Consider the following 13,506-nt stretch of genomic DNA (forward strand, 5'->3'; position numbering starts at 1 on the left):
GTGTGTGTGTGTGTATGTGTGTATGTGTGTGTACACAGATGGATCTGCATCAACTCTCAAAAATCACTACTTATAATCAGTATAGCATTAACTCAGTTTTCTTTATTCATATTCACTATTTCATTAACCTAGGACTCTTGACAGTTTAGAGAGAATGAATCATTGCTTGCTTTAGAGGCTCTATCCTGTGTACACTAGGATGCTCAGCAGTATCTTCTCACTCACCAGATGCCAGCAGCCTCGTTCCCCAGTGCCAGATGCCTCCTAAGGGGTAAGCTCTCTGAAGATGAGAGCTCCCCAGTGTGCTGAATCAGGGTGTAACGGGCTCCATGTTCCCCATTTTCTTGTTGGTTTATAATCGTGGTTGATAATTATCTTTCCTGCTTTTTTGATTTCCAGGACGATTTATTCTGCTATTGGCATTGGCTTGGCATCTAATGGGTTTATAGTGGCCACTGTCGAACACAGGTATGTTCCTGTGTGTGTCAAATACAGACCATCAAAAAGAAAAGCATGTTAACGTCCTTAACTTAACTAAACCTGTAACTGTTCTGTAATCTCACAAAAAAAAAAAAAAAACGTGGGTGGGATGTTACATGATGGGAACAAAAAGACAATGAACTACATTGTCAAGACCTTTAAAGCAGCTCGTGTTCTGAGAGCAATGAAGATCTGTCATGGACTAAGCTGAAGCTTTTCAGACACACGGTCTCAGTCCTTTAGTGTGGTTCCAGTTCATTCTCTCTTCTCAGGGTGCCTGAGTGCTTCCAGCACACCAGCTTGGAGAGGCCAGGAAGACTGAAATATGTGGGGTCTGAGATTTGCCTCTTCCCTCTGGAGCCCCACTGTATACCAGGCTCGGGCCAGGGAGGGTGAAGGGGTGTGAGGGGTTGGGGAGAGAGAAGGCTTTCTCTAAGGATCGCAGTGTTATGGCCCTTTTAGATGAAGGCCTTCTCTGATGATCTTAGCTTGTTCTTATTTCTTTACTGGGGGTGGGTTTGAATGCACACCCTTTATTCAGGGGTGAACCAAGGGTTATATAATTTGGGGAATGAGAACATCCAGGGTGGAATTAGGTCATTGGGTGAAAGCTAAGGTACTAAGATGATCATTAGCATGGCAAGGCCTTCCAGGTGCTCTGCTCTGTGACTGAATTTGTGACCACCTGGTTGGGGTCTCCTGGTTAGGTTCTCTGAAGCAGGCACAGAGACAGGGAGGGAGTTAATCCTGCCAGTCTCAGGAAGACATTCTACTATCAAATTTTGAGATGTCCAGGGTTTGGACACTCTCAACCTTGGCTGTTCCAGGCCAGTTCCTCTGGTGGCACGGTCCAGGTGGCCTACATCCTAGAATTTGTAACGATCCTATGAGGTAGTTATTTTATTCATTTCACACAAGACAGAAATGAAGATACGAAGATAATTTGCCCAGAGTCGGACAGCTATTACGTGGCAATGCAGGAATTTGATTTTAGAGAGCTGTTTGTTTTGTTCCTTTCTGTTTTGTGTTATTTTCATGACACATGAGATTGGAAACGACACTGTACATATTAGGCAAACACCTTACCACTGAGCTGGGTCCCCAGCTCATGAGAATGGCTTCTGAATACGATCCCAATGATGCCTCCTAGGACAGGGATAAATGGAGGGTTTTTTTTTTTTTTTTTTTTTGCATGTACCCTCCCTGGGGTCCTCTTTTATTTGGCGGGGGATGCAGCGTGGAAGAGGAAAGGGAAGTCAACAGATAAAAGGAAAATGGAATCAAGGATGGATCTGAGGAAGACGGTCTGATGGGGAATGGGATGTAATTAAATCTGTGTGTGTTGTAGAGACAGATCTGCATCGGCAACTTACTTTTTTGAAGACCAGGTGGCTGCAAAAGTGGAAAACAGGTCTTGGCTTTACCTGAGAAAAGTAAAACAAGAGGAGTCGGAAAGGGTCCGGAAAGAACAGGTATATTTCAGTGAGAAAAGGGGCATGGCAGCCTTGAACACAAAGAAAATGGCGGCCTTTGTTAAAACCATTAGCTCTTCCCCTTACCCGTAAAGATCTGTCAGAAGACTCTCTGACTGCTGAAAATTCCTTTTATTGAGAGGTTTGTTTCACAGAAAAGAACAAACAAAATTACTCTTGGAAATGACAATGGTATTTAGAATTCCCTTCTGTTAAAGTGTCTAGTTTTTTGAATCTCAAAGCCAGTAGAAAATAGATGAATATGCTTTCCTTGTTTCTTCTTTAATTTAGTCTTCTTTCATAGATCATTTCCCAGCCAGTTTTCCCTCTCTCCACTCCCCACAGTCCCTCTTGCCACCTCCCCTCTCCTTGAGATCCGCTCCTCCTCCACTTCCCTTCAGATAGAGCAGGCCTCCCAGAGACAGCATATAAACACCATGAACACAAGCTACATGAAGACGACTAGACACAAACCCTCAAGGCATGCACCTTAACATGCTAAGGTAGACAAGGCAGCCCAGTGGGCAGAAAAGGGTCTCCAGAGCAGGCAAAGGAGTCATCCCCACTCCCACAGAAAATCACACTAACAACCGTAACATACATACATATGTATATATGTGTATTATGTTATTGTTGTATATGTATGTATACATATATACATATTTATATGTGTGGTATGGTTGTACATGTATGTATATATGGGTATGCATGTTTTGGTTATACATGTATATATACATATATGTGTATGTTATGGTTGCATACGTGTGTGTGTGTGTGTGTATATATATATATATATATATACATACATACATATGTATACATATGACATATATATGTATATATATATATATGTATACATATGACATATATATATGTCATGGTTACCTTGATGATATATACATATATGTGTATATGTATATATACATATACATACAGTGTTTGCTTGATGATATATATACACATATATACACATATACACACATAATACATATATACATATACACAATACATAAACATATTCATATACACACATACATATATATGCATATGCATATACATGCATACATATATACATATCTTCTTCAGGGTATCCTGAGTTCCAAAAGAAAGGACCTGAAGGAAATCTCCAATTTGAGCTTTCTCTCCTCCTAATGTTCAGCTGTGGGTCTCTGCATCTGCTCCCATCAGCTGCCAGAGGAAATCTTTCTGATGACAACAGGGCTATGTACAGGATGAATAGATTTTCAATCCTAGGGGCTTTATTAAGGGGATTTCAGAGAGATTACGTACAATTGTCTTAATGTACAGGCCTTGCCCAGGTATGGTGGTATACACCTTTGATCCCAGAACTCAGAAAGCAGAAGCAGGCAGAATTCTGAGTATGAGACCATCTTGGTCTACAGAGTGAGTTCCAGGAAAGCCAGAGCTACTTAATGAGATTATGCCCCGTCCCTCTCAAAAAGAAGTGTATAGGCCTTAAAACCCACTTGTCTGTGGATGTTGGCTCCATCACTTGATAGTAGGAAGAGCCTGGCCAAACCGATCTTATGCTTTGCTGTGTTACACAATAGTAAATAACAGTATCTGTCTCTTGTGGTCATTGGACGATTACTTGAGATAAAGTGTACTGGTTGCTTCTTTATCTTGGCAGTGATAGATGTGGCATGGTAGTTAGACCCGCACACAATCCACTGACCTAGGCTATTGTGCCACTAGGAACGTAGACCCAGGGAAGCTCAGAGAGTTACAAGATTCATAAGGTCCCTCCCTGAGGTTGCATAGGCGGGAAGCATCTATTGGTCAGAAGACTGTTCTACAGCTTAAAGGATATAGCTTTTGAGTCCACACACATACACACACACACACACACACACACACACACACAATATTTGGTCTGTTGGCATCCTCTCTGGGATGGATAGACTTTGTTCATATTCTCCCCAATATTACCATACAATAAATATAAACCCAAAGAATTCACACAGCGGGTAAACCAGAGGTGAGCTGAGCCTAGCTGCAGCTGGTACCCAAGCTGGAACCCCAGTCACAGCACTAGCTTGTATCCCCTTTGCTTTTCGATGAAGTATTTGCAGTGCGTCACTAACCATTTCTCCCACAGGCAACACTACACAGACATGAAGGTGTTAGAATATCTTACGTTATCATTTTCCTTCTAATTACTGTATTAGGTTCAGCAAAGAGCAAGAGAATGTTCCTGGGCTCTCAGTGCGATTCTTGACATTGAACATGGAGACCCAAAAGAGAATGTACTGGGTTCAGCTTTTGACATGAAACAGCTGAAGGCAAGTTTTTAACAGAGCCCTTTCTTCCTTGGACTGTGTTTCTGTTTTTAAAAATGGCTTCTTTTCTGCTATATTGCAAGGTACATGAGAAGAGGCTTTGTGATAGATGATGGCTTTGACTGCTAACCTGACACAATCTAGACTCACCTAGGAAGAGAGACTCAGTGGTCTACATTGGGTTGGTCTGTGGGTATGGTTGTAGGGATTGTCTTAAGTTCATCAATGGGAGAAGACCTAGTCCACTGTGGGCAGCACTAATCCTTAGGCAGGAGGTCCTGATCAGCTAAGCACAAGTGAAACAAGCTAGCAGACAAGTAGATCATGCATAGATTAATTTCTCTCTGCACTTGATTGTTGATGCATATGACTAGCTGTTTTAATATCCTACCATCTTGACCTCCATGCCATCATGAATTATAAACATGGAGTTGTGAGCTAAAATAAACCCTCTCTCTTTCACTTTGACTGTTTTTCCAGGATATTTTATTACAGCAAGAGAAATAATACAGAACTAGAATGGGCATGCACACACACACACACACACACACACACACACACACACACACACTCACAATCATGCAAAGCAGGCACCAGTGAAACCTGCATCAGGTTGAATTGTATGTAAATAGAACCTGCCAATTTGAGCTGAAAAGTAGAGTTTCATATGGTTCAACTTCATATATACAAGGGAGGTATAATTTATTGAATAATGATGGCATCATTTTAAGATTGATCTTGAAAGAGCTGGCCAAATGTTTTGAATGACATTTGGCGGGGGTTGGGGGTTGTAAGTGTGTTTGTAAGTGTGAAGGACATGACTTGGGGGTTAGATCGCTCAGTGCAGAAGGAACTAGAAGTAGTTGGATTTGAGAATAAGATGATGGTTTCTTCTCTAGATACAACCGAGACGTGATGCTCAACAAGACACCTTCTGTCTTCATGATTCTCTATATGTCCCCTTGGCCTGACACAAATACTTCCTTTTCACTAACTCCTGTCTCATCTTCAACACTCAAGTCAGCCGTCACCTCCCCTGAGAAGCCCCCACTCCCACCCCCGGCTTTTGCAGAGCCTGGGTTGGCTATTGTACTACCATAGAGCTCCTTGGTCTCAGGGTGTTATGCTGTGTGCGTTGTGCAATATCAAAAATCGCTATCATTTTCTTCCACGATAAACTGAGCTCACTAAAAATGAGACTATGGTGTCTGATGTGGCAGATATTCAAGAAATATGCTTAGGATGAATAAGCTGATAATCATGGGATAATGTGAGACTGAACTCACAAGGGGGCTCAGTATCAGAGCGGGTAACTGTCGGGTGTAGGTGATAAAGACCAATAGGTTTATCTCTGTGTGTGTGTGTGTGTGTGTGTGTGTGTGCATGCACATTCTATGTTATAAGTCATCAAGGTATTTATCCAGACCTGTGAAGTGAATAATGATTGCATGACAGAATTTTTAATGTACTCTTTTATTTTTAATTTAATTTAATTTTTAATGTACTCTTCTGGGTACATTGAATGCTGGGTGAGATGGTAACTTTGCTGTCCTGCTTTTTTACCCAGGATGCTATTGATGAGACTAAAATAGCTTTGATGGGACATTCTTTTGGAGGAGCAACAGTTCTTCAAGCCCTTAGTGAGGACCAGAGATTCAGGTAAGAGAATAAGACAAAATAAAACAGCTGAAGATAACTGGGAGAGAGGGCATGGGTGGTACCACAGGACAGTTAACCGGTTTTCTGAAGTTCCAGTGACTAAGGGATCTTTTGGGGATGGGTAACACACAACAGTTAACCAGTTTTCTGAAGTTCCAGTGATTAAGGGATCTTTTGGGGTTGATAAATCCTACATATATATACTTGTTGTTTTCATTTTACATGTATGAATGCTTTGCCTGTTTACATGTATGTGCACTGCGTGCATGCTTTGTGCTGAAAGAGGTCAGAAGAGAGCATCGGATGCCCTGCCACTATAGTTACAGAGAGTTGTGAGTTGCCATAATGATGCTGGGAATTCAACCCATATTCTTGCCCAGAGAAACAACCGTTCTAAACTACTGAGCTATCTCTCTGGCTCTCACCTCACTACTGTTCTTTGTTTCATCAAGTTTATAGATTTTCCTAGGCAGAAACCATTTTTTTTGTCCTGCTACTAAAACCCTTCCCTTGCCATGGTAACAGAGCAGCAATATACACAGATGCACAAGCATCTCTATTGTAGGACACAGAGTCCTTTGGGTGTACGCCCTGGACCAGTATAGCTGAGTCACATGGTAGCAATATGTTCAGCCTTTTGAGAGGCCTCCACCTTGATTTCCAAAGTGCCTGCACCAGTTCACACCCTTACCAACAGTGAATAAGGCTGCCCCTTTCCCCAGTGTTTGCTAGCATTTGTTGATTCTCACTGGGATGAAGTGGCCTCCTGACATAATTCTAATCTGCATTTCCGTAGTGGCTAAAGATGTTGAATGCCTTTAGAAGTACTTATTAGTCATTTGTTTTCCGTCCAAGAACTCTTAGTTTGGTACATTTTTGGCCCATTCTTTTTTATGTTGTTGTTGTTGTTGTTGGGCTGTTTTCTTGTATTTAGTTGTTTTGGGTTCTTTGTTTATTTTATGTGCATCCATGTCTCTCTCAAATGTGGATTTTAGCACCATTTGGGTGAATGTGTGTAGAGGCCAGGAAACTAGAAACGGTCTTGTGAACAGTGAAGCAGAGGCTCTGAGGGAGAGAGTGGAGAGCCTAATAGAGCCTAAGATATTAAGTGGGGATGTGTGGATGGAGATGGAGAGAGCAGAGGGAGGGTCATCCCAAACTAAGTATGCATGAGCACGCCATACAGAATCCTGCTATTGTATAGGTTAGTTTTAAAAGCAGTTTCCCACCCATCCTTGCCCATTCCCCATTGTCCTTATTTATCTATAAAGGATTTAACCTTTCACTTGGAATTTTATCAATATGTCTTTTCTGGGACGTGTGTCTGGTAATATTGCTACCATTTTTACAATCTTCCCTAAGACATTAGGGTTTTTAGTTTATCATTAGTTTTTCTTTTCTTTTGTCTTTCAAGTGAGGCGGGATCCAAAAATCACAGATTTATTTGGGCAAAAGTCAGACAAGACCCCAGGGTTTTTTTTCTAACATTTAGAAACATTTTCTTTTTTTGAAAGACTTCATCCTAGACTCACATGGAACGGTCTATTTAGGGAGTGAGCTGGACCATTTAAGATGTTCCCGCTCGATATAAGGGCATTCTCTGCTGGCATCCCCTTTGCATATGGATGGATTTTCCAAAAGTCTCCATAGGGAGCACAGAACCACACTTAGTGGGAAGAAAAAAATTTGATTTTTAATTAAAAAAATTAATCATGTGACCTCATTATTTTTATTCATGTGAATGTGCATCTTTGTCTCTGTGTCTGTCTGTCTCTCTCTCTTTCGTGTGTGTGTGTGTGTGTGTGTGTGTGTGTGTGTGTGTGTGTGTGTGAGTACAGGTGCCCAAGGAGGCTCAGGGTGTCAGATCTCCCAGAGATAAAGTTACAGGTAGTTGTGAGCCACCCAGTATGATCTTTTGCATGAACTACTAGTAAAGGCTCAGCCACTGAGCCATTGCTCCAGTCTCCAAAATTCTATTTTCACATGGTATGGTTCATGTGTTTTGCTTTGTATATATAATCCTACATGTCTGTGTATCATATGACTCTGAAATAGGTGCATCACCCACACTGTGAGACACCTGAGACTCTAGAAACAAGTTGAAGAGATTAATCAGCAGTTAAGAGTATGTACTGTTACTCAGTTTCCAACACCATGTCAGGCATCTCCTAACCACCTATGACTCCAGCTCCAAGGGATCTGTCGCCCTCTGCTGGCCTCTCTGGGAATATGCACACACTCCCTGCCCTAGTCTTGAAACAGAAGAAATAGGGCAAACTTGCCTTTCGAAAATCACAACTTATTTAAATGTATTTTGAAAACCGCGTGACAAAATGAACATGAAAAAACTTTTAGGATATAGCTTTCTTTATGTTATGATTCCTAAGGAACATAATCTCATGTGAGTCCAGTTCGGCCTCATTACAAAGCTGATTGTAGCTCCCCAGCAGGTGGTGCCATGGGAAGGCCTCTGCTGGCTAGTCTGTAACCCGCCATTCTCTGTCATTGCCAATGATGTCTGCAGATGTGGAATTGCTCTTGATCCATGGATGTATCCGGTGAACGAAGAGCTGTACTCCAGAACGCTCCAGCCTCTCTTCTTTATCAACTCTGCCAAATTCCAGACTCCAAAGGACATTGCAAAAATGAAAAAGTTCTACCAGCCTGACAAGGAAAGGAAAATGATTACAATCAAGTAAGTGCCTCTGGCCTGGAGGGTGATCTAAACATCTGGAACTTCTGGGAGCCATTGTAGAATGGCTGTGCCGGTTGTTAGATTGTTAACACATAGAATGTAGTCTGCCTTCAGTGCTCTTAGGTTTTCTTTTCTTTTCTTTTCTTTTTTTTCTTGTAAAATGAGAAACTTTAGTTATTTAAAACAAAGTTACAAGTAAACATTTTAGTCTGCCATACAATGTTACAATAAAAAAATAATCTCAACAGTATGATGAAATACATTTGCTGTGGTCATTGTTATTCGGGGGTATACTATACCCCCTTGTTGCCTTTAAATATCTAATAGGGGTTTCTACTCCATTTCAGACCGCTTAGTTCCCAAATAAAAGACATTGAGACCTTTTAGATTTATAATAAACCTTAAAACACTAGATCTGAGGAGATAGCAATTTTATGCTATTTTATCTATTTCACTGTTAAACTCCCAAGATATTCTTTGCCACATGTTCTATCTGTGTTGCTCCTGCTCCATCAGGCCAGCTCCCATGGTCATGCATTCAAGATCCACCTACCCCATAGTGACTTCTTCCTCCTTGTCTCTTCCTCCCTTGTGGCTCCTGCCTGAGATCTCAAGCCCAGGGAACCTTTGCTCTGCCCCACTCTTCTGCCCACCCCAGGCTATAGGCATGTTTATTAATCAATCAGGGACAAATTGGGAGGCCTGATTTACACAGCATCATTTGGTGTTCATGAGGATGTCATCTGAGGCAACCAGATCTTGGGAACCAGTATTTAGCACTGGACTACAGAGCAGTACTAGACCAACCCACTGCATACATTTTTAACTTTGCATGTCTAATGTATTACTGTGTTATGTCTTCTCTGGAGTAAATCCAGAGAAGGTAAGTAGAGAAGGTAAGTACATCCACGGGGATGTAACATAAAAGCTTGGATTTTTTTAAACAGTACCTACCCTGCTTTCAATTAGAAAATTTTATTAATCTCAGAATTAAAAAGAATTTAAAAATTGTTTGCTAATCTAAAGCAGCAACATCTTTCAGACTGACACTCATTGCTTTAGTAAGTAGCTTAGTGATGTTACAAATATTGGTTATTGATTTCTTGGTACTATGCAATAACCATGCTGGCCATGAAAAGCTTACCAAAACATAATCGATGGCCTTAATTTTTAAACTCTTATTGATTCTTTGTGAATTTTACATCATGCACCCCAAACCGACTCATCTCCCTGACCCTCCATATCTGCCCTTTGCCCTTGCAACCTCCTCTACCTCCTACCCTCTACGAAAAATAAAAATTAAAATTAGAAAAATAAGAAAGAATTCTCACTGTGGAAGCTGCAGTGTGTCACACCGTACACCCTTCTGCTCAAACAGCTTTACTTGTGAATGTTCATCGCAATGAGTCACTGGTCTAGTTCAAGGCCTCTGGCCTCTGCTACACTATACTGGACTCTCACCAGGATGCCTCTCGGATATCCCGTGGTTGTCCTGTGTGATGGAGATCCTGCAGCTTTGCTTCTGTAGGACCTGCCCCTTCATGCCGTCCAGCAGTTTATAGATGAGGTAGATGTTGGTGTGAACCAACCCAAAGCCCTGGATCTGGTCCTGGGTGGTAGCTGAGTTAGTCAGCCCTCCACTTGTCCTGTGCAACCTTGCCACCAGGGCCAGCTCTCCCACATTGTCCAGGCGAGGGGCGAGGACAGCTCTCCTGCCTACCAAAGCTGGTGAGGGGGCAGCTTTGCACAACCTTCAAGACATTGTCCCAGGCAGCAGCCTAGACCAGAAATGGCTACGTGGCCTTTGGTGTCAACCTGGGCTATGGACATCAACACAGACCCCTGCTATTGCAGGACCCCGGACCCAGACATGATCCTGGTGGTAGCACTGGGACCTTACCGTGGGCTCAGGTGGCAGCGTAGGCCACTCACACCAGGCTGTCCCTTACCACCTTCAAATCCCCAGCTCTGCCACCTTCATATTGCACAGATCGCTCCATGTTTCTTTCTTCCATCGCTCATCCTAGTGGCCCTGCCCCAGAGTCCTCTGGGATACCTTCGGCCCCGCCCACCCATGCCCTCTTTCTCTTTTGATGGGATGCGTGTGAGTGTTCTGCCTGCTTGTCTCTCTGTGCACCAAGAGTGCCGCAGTGTCTGCAGATGCCAGGAGAGGATGTTGGATCCCCCTGGAAATGGAGTTACAGACAGTTGTGAGCTGACAATTAAGTCCAGTTCATCTGCAAGGACAGCAAGTGCTCTTAAACACAGAGCCATCTGTCCAGCCCGAGACGTAAAAGAAAATACTCTTAGTGCTGTTATTTACACAGTTCTTATACTGGAAGTTAATATATAGCTAACGTATTGACTACTTTCCTCTGAACATCAATACATACAGTATTGAGGCACAACAGTTCATCGTAGGCCATGTAAAGTCTTTAAAGACAAGGCGAGAGCATGTATATGTTTACCTGTTGGAACAATATGTGAGTTTATAAATTCCACAACGCTATGAATGGCTGCCCTGAATAATAATCACGTGCTTATATCCTTTCATGGGGCTAGAGAGCAGTTGTCCCTCTTGCAGAGGACTGGATTTTGGATCCCATCTCCCATGTCAGGTTGCTTCCAAAGGCCTGCATCTCGAGCTCCAGGGGATCCAGTGAACTTTTCTGGTCCCTGCCAGCAAATGCACACTCACACATGCACACACAAATGAAAATAATTATTTAAAAGACCCTCAAGCAAAGATGGAACTCATCTCTCTACTATTTAAACCCTGGTTAATTCAGGACTGAGGGGAAGGCAAAAAGGATGCACTTAGAACAGTTCCCCTTTAGGGGACTTTGGGGATAGCATTTGAAATGTAAATGAAGAAAATATCTAATAAAAAATGCCTTAAAAGAAAAGAACAAGCTGGGCGGTAGTGGCGCACGCCTTTAATCCCAGCACTTGGGAGGCAGAGGCAGGCGGATTTCTAAGTTCGAGGCCAGCTTGGTCTACAAAGTGAGTTCCAGGACAGCCAGGGATATACAGAGAAACCCTGTCTCAAAAAAAAAAACCAAAAAACAAAACAAAGAGAGAGAGAGAGAGGATGAGAGAGAGAGAGAGAGAGAGAGAGAGAGAGAGAGAGAGAACAGTTCCCCTCTATCTATAGTTTGGGTTTCTAACTTCTGTTTTCATAGTTTTAGTGCTTTATGGCCAGTTGTGATCAGGGGACATTTACTGGAAAAAATTCTATAAATAATTTTTTTAAAGTGTGAGCCATTCTCTATAATATAACAAAACCTTGCACTATCCTGCTTTGATGAGGACTATTCCTTCATCCAGCCATGCAGATTCTCTGTGCAGACCTACTGATAGTCACCTAACGTCATGACAGCCATCACAACAAGTACATTCCAATATTCAAGATTAAATACAGTTCAACAAACTAGTGGGGAAGAGGAAGGGAAAAAGAGAAAGAAAATTGCCTTCACATTTTCTCCTTCTCTCTCTCTCTCTCTCTCTCTCTCCTTTAACATATAGTATTGGTTACTTTTCTTGTTTTGGTGAGAATAAAATAAAAGAACTCTGTGCTCAGTGGTTAAGAGCACTGGCTAGCAAGCCACGGAGAGCAAGCCAGTAGGCAGCACTCCTTCACAGTCTGTCTCTGCTTCAGTTCCTGCCTCCCGGCTCCTGTAGATCTCACCTTTCCTCAGTGAAGGTCTGAGTGCAATCTGGAAATGAAATCAACCCTTCCTTCCCATGTTGCTATTGGATGTGGCATTTATCATAAGCCAGGGCACAAATATTTTAGAATCCTTAAATGAACAGCTTTTGACCCTCAGCTACATTAAAATGATCAGATTATGTGCGTGCGTGCGTGCGTGCGTGTGTGTGTGTGTGTGTGTGTGTGTGTGTGTGTGTATTCACGCAACATGATTTATAAGTATCTTTCTCTCTTAGGGGCTCAGTGCACCAGAACTTTGACGACTTTACTTTTATAACTGGCAAAATAATTGGAAACAAGCTGACACTGAAAGGAGAAATCGATTCCAGAGTAGCCATCGACCTCACCAACAAAGCTTCGATGGCTTTCTTACAAAAGCATTTAGGTAAGAAACGGCAGGTTCCTCTGTGACTCAGGTTGCTTGGTTCTCAGGACCAAACCATTTGGGGTTTTTGTTTATTTTATGTGCATAGGTACATAGTCTTATTGTAGCTGTTTCCACTTGGCTTTTGGTAAACAAAGCAGTGAATCAATATGAAAAGAAACATTTCAAAAAGAGGAGTATGTGGCCTTGCATTAATATGTGTGCATGTGCATATATGCATATCATATATATGTACTCATCGAAGCTAACAGTCCTTCTATGAACCCTAGAGTGGAGTTACATGTTGAAGGTACTGACAGCATCTTGCTTGTCTCTAAGCAGCTCTGGAGGTTATGCATTTTCTAATGCAACCTGGGCCCTAGGAATTCCATTATCACTGTGATGATTCTGTAATTTGTGGCTCTATGGTTCCACCTAGCGGCCCTCAGCTGTTTAACATTCTTAACAGTTTTGTTGTTGTTTTTATAGGACTTCATAAAGACTTTGATCAGTGGGACCCTCTGGTGGAAGGAGATGATGAGAATCTGATTCCTGGGTCACCCTTTGATGCAGTCACCCAGGTCCCGGCTCAGCAGCACTCTCCAGGATCACAGACCCAGAATTAGAAGAGCTTGCTTGTTACACAGTTGCCTTTTAAAATTAGAGTGACATTGAGAGAGAGAGAGAGAGAGAGAGAGAGAGAGAGAGAGAGAGAGAGAGAGAGAGAGAAAATACCCAAATAAGAATTTTTTAAATATACACTGTACTGTAGAATAGTGATGAATGCCTAGCCTAAGATTTTTTTCCCCCTGTAAATGTAACGAATA

At 42.2% G+C, this 13,506-nt stretch overlaps 1 protein-coding gene across 1 annotated transcript in view; it reads left to right on the plus strand.

Annotated features, from left to right (window-relative positions):
* Pla2g7 (phospholipase A2 group VII) overlaps positions 1-13,414 on the plus strand; it is a 43,959-nt gene extending 30,545 nt beyond the window's left edge. Inside the window, exons 6-12 of the mRNA XM_021186524.2 lie at positions 400-468; positions 1,829-1,952; positions 4,142-4,255; positions 5,820-5,911; positions 8,436-8,606; positions 12,552-12,700; positions 13,169-13,414. Of these exons, the coding sequence (XP_021042183.1) occupies positions 400-468; positions 1,829-1,952; positions 4,142-4,255; positions 5,820-5,911; positions 8,436-8,606; positions 12,552-12,700; positions 13,169-13,305 (856 nt within the window). The 3' untranslated portion in view covers positions 13,306-13,414. The remainder of the gene's footprint in view (positions 1-399; positions 469-1,828; positions 1,953-4,141; positions 4,256-5,819; positions 5,912-8,435; positions 8,607-12,551; positions 12,701-13,168) is intronic.
* The last annotated feature ends 92 nt before the right edge of the window (positions 13,415-13,506 follow it).

This window comes from Mus caroli, chromosome 17 (assembly GCF_900094665.2).
Source record: "Mus caroli chromosome 17, CAROLI_EIJ_v1.1, whole genome shotgun sequence".
Classification (NCBI taxonomy): Eukaryota; Metazoa; Chordata; class Mammalia; order Rodentia; family Muridae; genus Mus; species Mus caroli.